Genomic DNA, 12,500 nt, shown 5'->3' on the forward strand with positions numbered 1-12,500 from the left:
TCTTCGACGACTCGAACACAGCGCTCTCTAACACTCGAACTCTTCGACTCCTCGAACGCGACGCTCTCTAACGCTCGAGCTCTTCGACTCCTCGAACACAGCGCTCTCTAACGCTCGAACTCTTCGACTCCTCGAACGCAGCGCTCTCTAACGCTCGAACTCTTCGACTCCTCGAACGCAGCGCTCTCTAACGCTCGAACTCTTCGACTCCTCGAACGCAGCGCTCTCTAACGCTCGAACTCTTCGACGACTCGAACGCGACGCTCTCTAACGCTCGAACTCTTCGACGACTCGAACGCAGCGCTCTCTAACGCTCGAACTCTTCGACTCCTCGAACGCGACGCTCTCTAACGCTCGAACTCTTCGACGACTCGAACGCGACGCTCTCTAACGCTCGAACTCTTCGACGACTCGAACGCAGCGCTCTCTAACGCTCGAACTCTTCGACTCCTCGAACGCAGCGCTCTCTAACGCTCGAACTCTTCGACTCCTCGAACGCAGCGCTCTCTAACGCTCGAACTCTTCGACGACTCGAACGCGACGCTCTCTAACGCTCGAACTCTTCGACGACTCGAACGCAGCGCTCTCTAACGCTCGAACTCTTCGACTCCTCGAACGCGACGCTCTCTAACGCTCGAACTCTTCGACGACTCGAACGCGACGCTCTCTAACGCTCGAACTCTTCGACGACTCGAACGCAGCGCTCTCTAACGCTCGAACTCTTCGACTCCTCGAACGCGACGCTCTCTAACGCTCGAACTCTTCGACGACTCGAACGCAGCGCTCTCTAACGCTCGAACTCTCCGACTCCTCGAACGCGATGCTCTCTAACGCTCGAACTCTTCGACTCCTCGAACGCGACGCTCTCTAACGCTCGAGCTCTTCGACTCCTCGAACGCGACGCTCTCTAACGCTCGAGCTCTTCGACTCCTCGAACGCGATGCTCTCTAACGCTCGAACTCTTCGACTCCTCGAACGCGACGCTCTCTAACGCTCGAGCTCTTAGACTCCTCGAACGCGACGCTCTCTAACGCTCGAGCTCTTAGACTCCTCGAACGCAGCGCTCTCTAACGCTCGAACTCTTCGACTCCTCGAACGCAGCGCTCTCTAACGCTCGAACTCTTCGACTCCTCGAACGCGATGCTCTCTAACGCTCGAACTCTTCGACTCCTCGAACGCGATGCTCTCTAACGCTCGAGCTCTTAGACTCCTCGAACGCAGCGCTCTCTAACGCTCGAGCTCTTCGACTCCTCGAACGCGATGCTCTCTAACGCTCGAACTCTTCGACTCCTCGAACGCGATGCTCTCTAACGCTCGAGCTCTACGACTCCTCGAACGCGACGCTCTCTAACGCTCGAACTCTTCGACTCCTCGAACGCGATGCTCTCTAACGCTCGAGCTCTACGACTCCTCGAACGCGACGCTCTCTAACGCTCGAACTCTTCGACTCCTCGAACGCGACGCTCTCTAACGCTCGAGCTCTTAGACTCCTCGAACGCGACGCTCTCTAACGCTCGAGCTCTTAGACTCCTCGAACGCAGCGCTCTCTAACGCTCGAACTCTTCGACTCCTCGAACGCAGCGCTCTCTAACGCTCGAACTCTTCGACTCCTCGAACGCGATGCTCTCTAACGCTCGAACTCTTCGACTCCTCGAACGCGATGCTCTCTAACGCTCAAACTCTTCGACTCCTCGTACGCGACGCTCTCTAACGCTCGAACTCTTCGACTCCTCGAACGCGACGCTCTCTAACGCTCGAGCTCTTCGACTCCTCGAACGCGACGCTCTCTAACGCTCGAACTCTTCGACTCCTCGAACGCGATGCTCTCTAACGCTCGAGCTCTTCGACTCCTCGTACGCGACGCTCTCTAACGCTCGAGCTCTTCGACTCCTCGTACGCGACGCTCTCTAACGCTCGAACTCTTCGACTCCTGGAACGCAGCGCTCTCTAACGCTCGAGCTCTTCGACTCCTCGAACGCGACGCTCTCTAACGCTCGAGCTCTTCGACTCCTCGTACGCGACGCTCTCTAACGCTCGAACTCTTCGACTCCTCGAACGCGACGCTCTCTAACGCTCGAGCTCTTCGACTCCTGGAACGCGACGCTCTCTAACGCTCGAGCTCTTCGACTCCTCGAACGCGATGCTCTCTAACGCTCGAGCTCTTCGACTCCTCGAACGCGACGCTCTCTAACGCTCGAACTCTTCGACTCCTCGAACGCGATGCTCTCTAACGCTCGAACTCTTCGACTCCTGGAACGCAGCGCTCTCTAACGCTCGAGCTCTTCGACTCCTCGAACGCGACGCTCTCTAACGCTCGAGCTCTTTGACTCCTCGTACGCGACGCTCTCTAACGCTCGAACTCTTCGACTCCTCGAACGCGACGCTCTCTAACGCTCGAGCTCTTCGACTCCTGGAACGCGACGCTCTCTAACGCTCGAGCTCTTCGACTCCTCGAACGCGATGCTCTCTAACGCTCGAGCTCTTCGACTCCTCGAACGCGACGCTCTCTAACGCTCGAGCTCTTCGACTCCTCGAACGCGAGCTCTCTAACGCTCAAACTCTTCGACTCCTCGAACGCGACGCTCTCTAACGCTCGAGCTCTTCGACTCCTCGAACGCGACGCTCTCTAACGCTCGAACTCTTCGACTCCTCGAACGCGACGCTCTCTAACGCTCGAACTCTTCGACTCCTGGAACGCAGCGCTCTCTAACGCTCGAGCTCTTCGACTCCTCGAACGCGACGCTCTCTAACGCTCGAGCTCTTCGACTCCTCGTACGCGACGCTCTCTAACGCTCGAGCTCTTCGACTCCTGGAACGCAGCGCTCTCTAACGCTCGAGCTCTTCGACTCCTCGAACGCGACGCTCTCTAACGCTCGAGCTCTTCGACTCCTGGAACGCAGCGCTCTCTAACGCTCGAGCTCTTCGACTCCTCGTACGCGACGCTCTCTAACGCTCGAGCTCTTAGACTCCTCGAACGCGACGCTCTCTAACGCTCAAACTCTTCGACTCCTGGAACGCGACGCTCTCTAACGCTCGAGCTCTTCGACTCCTCGAACGCGACGCTCTCTAACGCTCGAGCTCTTAGACTCCTCGAACGCGACGCTCTCTAACGCTCAAACTCTTCGACTCCTGGAACGCAGCGCTCTCTAACGCTCGAGCTCTTCGACTCCTCGTACGCGACGCTCTCTAACGCTCGAGCTCTTAGACTCCTCGAACGCGACGCTCTCTAACGCTCAAACTCTTCGACTCCTCGTACGCGACGCTCTCTAACGCTCGAGCTCTTCGACTCCTCGAACGCAGCGCTCTCTAACGCTCGAGCTCTTCGACTCCTCGAACGCGACGCTCTCTAACGCTCAAACTCTTCGACTCCTGGAACGCGACGCTCTCTAACGCTCGAGCTCTTCGACTCCTCGAACGCAGCGCTCTCTAACGCTCGAACTCTTCGACTCCTCGAACGCAGCGCTCTCTAACGCTCGAACTCTTCGACTCCTCGAACGCAGCGCTCTCTAACGCTCGAACTCTTCGACGACTCGAACGCGACGCTCTCTAACGCTCGAACTCTTCGACGACTCGAACGCAGCGCTCTCTAACGCTCGAACTCTTCGACTCCTCGAACGCGACGCTCTCTAACGCTCGAACTCTTCGACGACTCGAACGCGACGCTCTCTAACGCTCGAACTCTTCGACGACTCGAACGCAGCGCTCTCTAACGCTCGAACTCTTCGACTCCTCGAACGCGACGCTCTCTAACGCTCGAACTCTTCGACGACTCGAACGCAGCGCTCTCTAACGCTCGAACTCTCCGACTCCTCGAACGCGATGCTCTCTAACGCTCGAACTCTTCGACTCCTCGAACGCGACGCTCTCTAACGCTCGAGCTCTTCGACTCCTCGAACGCGACGCTCTCTAACGCTCGAGCTCTTCGACTCCTCGAACGCGATGCTCTCTAACGCTCGAACTCTTCGACTCCTCGAACGCGACGCTCTCTAACGCTCGAGCTCTTAGACTCCTCGAACGCGACGCTCTCTAACGCTCGAGCTCTTAGACTCCTCGAACGCAGCGCTCTCTAACGCTCGAACTCTTCGACTCCTCGAACGCAGCGCTCTCTAACGCTCGAACTCTTCGACTCCTCGAACGCGATGCTCTCTAACGCTCGAACTCTTCGACTCCTCGAACGCGATGCTCTCTAACGCTCGAGCTCTTAGACTCCTCGAACGCAGCGCTCTCTAACGCTCGAGCTCTTCGACTCCTCGAACGCGATGCTCTCTAACGCTCGAACTCTTCGACTCCTCGAACGCGATGCTCTCTAACGCTCGAGCTCTACGACTCCTCGAACGCGACGCTCTCTAACGCTCGAACTCTTCGACTCCTCGAACGCGATGCTCTCTAACGCTCGAGCTCTACGACTCCTCGAACGCGACGTTCTCTAACGCTCGAACTCTTCGACTCCTCGAACGCGACGCTCTCTAACGCTCGAGCTCTTAGACTCCTCGAACGCAACGCTCTCTAACGCTCGAGCTCTTAGACTCCTCGAACGCAGCGCTCTCTAACGCTCGAACTCTTCGACTCCTCGAACGCAGCGCTCTCTAACGCTCGAACTCTTCGACTCCTCGAACGCGATGCTCTCTAACGCTCGAACTCTTCGACTCCTCGAACGCGATGCTCTCTAACGCTCGAACTCTTCGACTCCTCGAACGCGATGCTCTCTAACGCTCAAACTCTTCGACTCCTCGTACGCGACGCTCTCTAACGCTCGAACTCTTCGACTCCTCGAACGCGACGCTCTCTAACGCTCGAGCTCTTCGACTCCTCGAACGCGACGCTCTCTAACGCTCGAACTCTTCGACTCCTCGAACGCGATGCTCTCTAACGCTCGAACTCTTCGACTCCTGGAACGCAGCGCTCTCTAACGCTCGAGCTCTTCGACTCCTCGAACGCGACGCTCTCTAACGCTCGAGCTCTTCGACTCCTCGTACGCGACGCTCTCTAACGCTCGAACTCTTCGACTCCTCGAACGCGACGCTCTCTAACGCTCGAGCTCTTCGACTCCTGGAACGCGACGCTCTCTAACGCTCGAGCTCTTCGACTCCTCGAACGCGATGCTCTCTAACGCTCGAGCTCTTCGACTCCTGGAACGCGACGCTCTCTAACGCTCGAGCTCTTCGACTCCTGGAACGCGACGCTCTCTAACGCTCGAGCTCTTCGACTCCTCGAACGCGACGCTCTCTAACGCTCGAGCTCTTCGACTCCTCGAACGCGACGCTCTCTAACGCTCGAACTCTTCGACTCCTCGAACGCGACGCTCTCTAACGCTCGAACTCTTCGACTCCTGGAACGCAGCGCTCTCTAACGCTCGAGCTCTTCGACTCCTCGAACGCGACGCTCTCTAACGCTCGAGCTCTTCGACTCCTCGTACGCGACGCTCTCTAACGCTCGAGCTCTTCGACTCCTGGAACGCAGCGCTCTCTAACGCTCGAGCTCTTCGACTCCTCGAACGCGACGCTCTCTAACGCTCGAGCTCTTCGACTCCTGGAACGCAGCGCTCTCTAACGCTCGAACTCTTCGACTCCTCGAACGCGACGCTCTCTAACGCTCGAGCTCTTAGACTCCTCGAACGCGACGCTCTCTAACGCTCAAACTCTTCGACTCCTGGAACGCGACGCTCTCTAACGCTCGAGCTCTTCGACTCCTCGAACGCGACGCTCTCTAACGCTCGAGCTCTTAGACTCCTCGAACGCGACGCTCTCTAACGCTCAAACTCTTCGACTCCTGGAACGCAGCGCTCTCTAACGCTCGAGCTCTTCGACTCCTCGTACGCGACGCTCTCTAACGCTCGAGCTCTTAGACTCCTCGAACGCGACGCTCTCTAACGCTCAAACTCTTCGACTCCTCGTACGCGACGCTCTCTAACGCTCGAGCTCTTCGACTCCTCGAACGCAGCGCTCTCTAACGCTCGAGCTCTTCGACTCCTCGAACGCGACGCTCTCTAACGCTCAAACTCTTCGACTCCTGGAACGCGACGCTCTCTAACGCTCGAGCTCTTCGACTCCTCGAACGCAGCGCTCTCTAACGCTCGAGCTCTTCGACTCCTCGAACGCGACGCTCTCTAACGCTCGAGCTCTTCGACTCCTCGTACGCGACGCTCTCTAACGCTCGAGCTGTTCGACTCCTCGAACGCGACGCTCTCTAACGCTCGAGCTGTTCGACTCCTCGTACGCGACGCTCTCTAACGCTCGAGCTGTTCGACTCCTCGAACGCAGCGCTCTCTAACGCTCGAACTCTTCGACTCCTCGAACGCGACGCTCTCTAACGCTCGAACTCTTCGACTCCTCGTACGCGACGCTCTCTAACGCTCGAACTCTTCGACTCCTCGTACGCGACGCTCTCTAACGCTCGAGCTCTTCGACTCCTCGAACGCGACGCTCTCTAACGCTCGAGCTCTTAGACTCCTCGAACGCGACGCTCTCTAACGCTCGAACTCTTCGACTCCTCGTACGCGACGCTCTCTAACGCTCGAGCTCTTCGACTCCTCGAACGCGACGCTCTCTAACGCTCGAGCTCTTCGACTCCTCGAACGCGACGCTCTCTAACGCTCGAGCTCTTCGACTCCTCGAACGCGACGCTCTCTAACGCTCGAGCTCTTCGACTCCTCGTACGCGACGCTCTCTAACGCTCGAACTCTTCGACTCCTCGTACGCGACGCTCTCTAACGCTCTAACTCTTCGACTCCTCGTACGCGACGCTCTCTAACGCTCGAGCTCTTCGACTCCTCGAACGCGACGCTCTCTAACGCTCGAGCTCTTCGACTCCTCGAACGCGACGCTCTCTAACGCTCGAACTCTTCGACGACTCGAACGCAGCGCTCTCTAACGCTCGAACTCTTCGACTCCTCGAACGCGACGCTCTCTAACGCTCGAGCTCTTCGACTCCTCGAACGCGACGCTCTCTAACGCTCGAGCTCTTCGACTCCTCGAACGCGACGCTCTCTAACGCTCGAACTCTTCGACGACTCGAACGCAGCGCTCTCTAACGCTCGAGCTCTTCGACTCCTCGAACGCGACGCTCTCTAACGCTCGAGCTCTTCGACTCCTCGTACGCGACGCTCTCTAACGCTCGAACTCTTCGACTCCTCGAACGCGACGCTCTCTAACGCTCGAACTCTTCGACTCCTTTTACGCGACGCTCTCTAACGCTCGAACTCTTCGACTCCTCGTACGCGACGCTCTCTAACGCTCGAGCTCTTGACTCTCCTCAGGTTACGAACTTCATGGGCATCGAGTGGATGCGCCGTCATCTCTCTCCCACGTACAAGATCCACATCATCTCCTTCAAAGACCCGAACCCGATGCACATCGATGCCACATTCAACATCATCGGCCCGGGCCTGGTGCTGTCCAACCCAGATCGGCCCTGCCGGCAGGTGTGTGTGTGTGTGTGTGTGTGTGTGTGTGTGTGTGTGTGTGTGGCCATCTAGTGTTGATCTCATGAATCTCTCCCTCAGATCGACATGTTCAAGAAAGCCGGCTGGACGGTGGCGACTCCTCCGACTCCTCTTATTCCTGACAGTGAGTTATAGTTATAGTTATGGTTATAGTTATAGTTATAGTTTCATGGGTTTGGTGTTTAAGCTGCCAATCACAGCTTCTATCATATCAGACCCAATCATCACGTTAAACATAAGCTTAAAGTCTGATTTTTTTTAAATGCATGTTATGGATCTTATTGAGATCAAGTTATCCATGCATATATTCATTTTTTTAAAATGCTTGGACTTTTTAAATTTTCAATTTTAACACTAATATCCAATAATTAACTATATATTTATGAATTATATATTTGTGGCAATTTATTTAATGTATCCCGTCTGTCTTATTAATAATGCTATGATTATTATTGCTGCTATGATGCTCAGTAGGTTCTATTTAAAACTCTAGGGTTCTCGACTCTTTTTAAAAGAACACTTTATGCCAAAAAGGTTCTATATAAGGAGAAATGTCTTAAATGTTTGCATAATACTTTCATGTTTAAATAGTTCTTTAATTTTTCACTAGTGATAAAAATATGCTATTTAATTCATTTTAAAAAGTAATGAATGAAAAGGAAATCCCTAAAATGACCTTTATGGTTCTATATAGAACCTTTTCTTCTAAGAAGGAATATTTCTGAGTCAAAAACAAAGCAGTCTTTATACGCCGAGCTCAGTCAACAAACACAATCATATTCTGGCGTTCTCATTTCTGCACAGGAACAGATTTGTGGTTGAGCGCTTGTAAACAAACTCTTGTAAACATCACATGACTGATCCTCATCCCATCTTATATATTCATGTTTTTGTGTCAGATATTCAAATTACAACATGGAAATGAACAATTTGAATAATAAACAATGGTGTGTCATGTTGCGCGTCTGGAGAGAATCACTGCTTTATTAAAATCTGTATTCCATACATGTGAACGGCCATATATGATGTTTGGTTAAATACTTCTCCTCAGATCATCCGTTGTGGATGTCGTCCAAATGGCTGTCGATGAATGTGTTGATGCTGGACGAGAAGCGTGTGATGGTGGATGCTAATGAGATGACCATTCAGAAAATGTTTGAAAATCTGGGTAAGGACGTGTTTCTTCTGGAGCTTCAGCTCTGAACTGTACAACCCGCGGTGGAGAAAAGAAGCACGCTACAGTATTACACTGCGCTCTAAAAAATAACTATGTTAGTTACTACTTTTTATGGAAAGTAATGCATTACGTTTCTTTTCCTCACAACCTCTTCTAGGCCTTCGGGTGTTTTTACTGAAGGTCTTTTTCTGCAAGTGTTTGTCGCAGTAAAGCATCGCCTACAACACACACTTTCATTTTCCTTTGAAATATTCTGAACACTTAGAATATTTCCTGAGCCCTAGAGCAACAGACACCATATAAAAGATCTCAACATTAAGGTTATATATGTTACATCACAAAAGTAATCTGATTACGTAATGCTTGTTACTTTTAATGCGTTACTTCATTTCGTTACATCACAAAAGTAATCTGATTACGTAATGCATGTTACTTTTAATGCGTTACTTTATTCGTTACATCAAAAGTAATCTGATTACGTAATGCATGTTACTTTTAATGCGTTACTTCATTTCGTTACATCAAAAGTAATCTGATTACGTAATGCATGTTACTTTTAATGCGTTACTTTATTCGTTACATCAAAAGTAATCTGATTACGTAATGCATGTTACTTTTAATGCGTTACTTCATTTCGTTACATCACAAAAGTAATCTGATTACGTAACGCATGTTACTTTTAATGCGTTACTTTACTCGTTACATCAAAAGTAATCTGATTACGTAATGCATGTTACTTATAATGCGTTACTTTACTCGTTACATCAAAAGTAATCTGATTACGTAATGCATGTTACTTATAATGCGTTACATTACTCGTTACATCAAAAGTAATCTGATTACGTAATGCATGTTACTTATAATGCGTTACTTTAATCGTTACATCACAAAAGTACTCTGATTACGTAATGCATGTTACTTATAATGCGTTACTTTACTCGTTACATCAAAAGTAATCTGATTACGTAATGCATGTTACTTATAATGCGTTACATTACTCGTTACATCAAAAGTAATCTGATTACGTAATGCATGTTACTTATAATGCGTTACTTTACTCGTTACATCAAAAGTAATCTGATTACGTAACGCATGTTACTTATAATGCGTTACTTTACTCGTTACATCAAAAGTAATCTGATTACGTAATGCATGTTACTTATAATGCGTTACTTTACTCGTTACATCAAAAGTAATCTGATTACGTAATGCATGTTACTTTTAATGCGTTACATTACTTGTTACATCAAAAGTAATCTGATTACGTAATGCATGTTACTTATAATGCGCTACATTACTCGTTACATCAAAAGTAATCTGATTACGTAATGCATGTTACTTATAATGCGTTACTTTACTCGTTACATCAAAAGTAATCTGATTACGTAATGCATGTTACTTATAATGCGTTACTTTACTCGTTACATCAAAAGTAATCTGATTACGTAATGCATGTTACTTATAATGCGTTACTTTACTCGTTACATCAAAAGTAATCTGATTACGTAATGCATGTTACTTATAATGCGTTACTTTACTCGTTACATCAAAAGTAATCTGATTACGTAATGCATGTTACTTATAATGCGTTACTTTACTCGTTACATCAAAAGTAATCTGATTACGTAATGCATGTTACTTATAATGCGTTACATTACTCGTTACATCAAAAGTAATCTGATTACGTAATGCATGTTACTTATAATGCGTTACTTTAATCGTTACATCACAAAAGTACTCTGATTACGTAATGCATGTTACTTATAATGCGTTACTTTACTCGTTACATCAAAAGTAATCTGATTACGTAATGCATGTTACTTATAATGCGTTACATTACTCGTTACATCAAAAGTAATCTGATTACGTAATGCATGTTACTTATAATGCGTTACTTTAATCGTTACATCACAAAAGTACTCTGATTACGTAATGCATGTTACTTATAATGCGTTACTTTAATCGTTACATCACAAAAGTAATCTGATTACGTAATGCATGTTACTTATAATGCGTTACTTTACTCGTTACATCAAAAGTAATCTGATTACGTAATGCATGTTACTTATAATGCGTTACATTACTCGTTACATCAAAAGTAATCTGATTACGTAATGCATGTTACTTATAATGCGTTACTTTAATCGTTACATCACAAAAGTACTCTGATTACGTAATGCATGTTACTTATAATGCGTTACTTTAATCGTTACATCACAAAAGTACTCTGATTACGTAATGCATGTTACTTATAATGCGTTTTTTTACTTGTTACATCAAAAGTAATCTGATTACGTAATGCATGTTACTTATAATGCGTTACTTTACTCGTTACATCAAAAGTAATCTGATTACGTAACGCATGTTACTTATAATGCGTTACTTTACTCGTTACATCAAAAGTAATCTGATTACGTAATGCATGTTACTTTTAATGCGTTACATTACTCGTTACATCAAAAGTAATCTGATTACGTAATGCATGTTACTTTTAATGCGTTACTTTACTCGTTACATCAAAAGTAATCTGATTACGTAATGCATGTTACTTATAATGCGTTACTTTACTCGTTACATCAAAAGTAATCTGATTACGTAATGCATGTTACTTATAATGCGTTACTTTACTCGTTACATCAAAAGTAATCTGATTACGTAATGCATGTTACTTATAATGCGTTACATTACTCGTTACATCAAAAGTAATCTGATTAATGCATGTTACTTATAATGCGTTACATTACTCGTTACATCAAAAGTACTCTGATTACGTAATGCATGTTACTTATAATGCGTTACTTTAATCGTTACATCACAAAAGTACTCTGATTACGTAATGCATGTTACTTATAATGCGTTACTTTAATCGTTACATCACAAAAGTACTCTGATTACGTAATGCATGTTACTTATAATGCGTTACTTTACTCGTTACATCAAAAGTAATCTGATTACGTAATCCATGTTACTTATAATGCGTTACTTTACTCGTTACATCAAAAGTAATCTGATTACGTAATGCATGTTACTTATAATGCGTTACTTTACTCGTTACATCAAAAGTAATCTGATTACGTAACGCATGTTACTTATAATGCGTTACTTTACTCGTTACATCAAAAGTAATCTGATTACGTAATGCATGTTACTTTTAATGCGTTACATTACTCGTTACATCAAAAGTAATCTGATTACGTAATGCATGTTACTTTTAATGCGTTACTTTACTCGTTACATCAAAAGTAATCTGATTACGTAATCCATGTTACTTATAATGCGTTACTTTACTCGTTACATCAAAAGTAATCTGATTACGTAATGCATGTTACTTATAATGCGTTACTTTACTCGTTACATCAAAAGTAATCTGATTACGTAATGCATGTTACTTATAATGCGTTACTTTACTCGTTACATCAAAAGTAATCTGATTACGTAACGCATGTTACTTATAATGCGTTACTTTACTCGTTACATCAAAAGTAATCTGATTACGTAATGCATGTTACTTTTAATGCGTTACATTACTCGTTACATCAAAAGTAATCTGATTACGTAATGCATGTTACTTTTAATGCGTTACTTTACTCGTTACATCAAAAGTAATCTGATTACGTAATGCATGTTACTTATAATGCGTTACTTTACTCGTTACATCAAAAGTAATCTGATTACGTAATGCATGTTACTTATAATGCGTTACTTTACTCGTTACATCAAAAGTAATCTGATTACGTAATGCATGTTACTTATAATGCGTTACTTTACTCGTTACATCAAAAGTAATCTGATTACGTAATCCATGTTACTTATAATGTGTTACTTTACTTGTTACATCAAAAGTAATCTGATTACGTAATCCATGTTACTTATAATGCGTTA

At 47.2% G+C, this 12,500-nt stretch overlaps 1 protein-coding gene across 2 annotated transcripts in view; it reads left to right on the forward strand.

Moving 5' to 3' along the window:
• Nucleotides 1-12,500, forward strand: part of gatm (glycine amidinotransferase (L-arginine:glycine amidinotransferase)) — a 20,840-nt gene that overhangs the window by 7,337 nt on the left and 1,003 nt on the right. For both annotated transcript variants that reach the window (XM_079621573.1, XM_079621572.1), the window contains 3 exons: nucleotides 7,256-7,420; nucleotides 7,502-7,565; nucleotides 8,493-8,609. In XM_079621573.1, the coding sequence (XP_079477699.1) occupies nucleotides 7,256-7,420; nucleotides 7,502-7,565; nucleotides 8,493-8,609 (346 nt within the window). The remainder of the gene's footprint in view (nucleotides 1-7,255; nucleotides 7,421-7,501; nucleotides 7,566-8,492; nucleotides 8,610-12,500) is intronic.

The sequence above is a fragment of the Phoxinus phoxinus genome (genome assembly GCF_949152265.1).
Source record: "Phoxinus phoxinus genome assembly, chromosome: 8".
Lineage (NCBI taxonomy): Eukaryota > Metazoa > Chordata > Actinopteri > Cypriniformes > Leuciscidae > Phoxinus > Phoxinus phoxinus.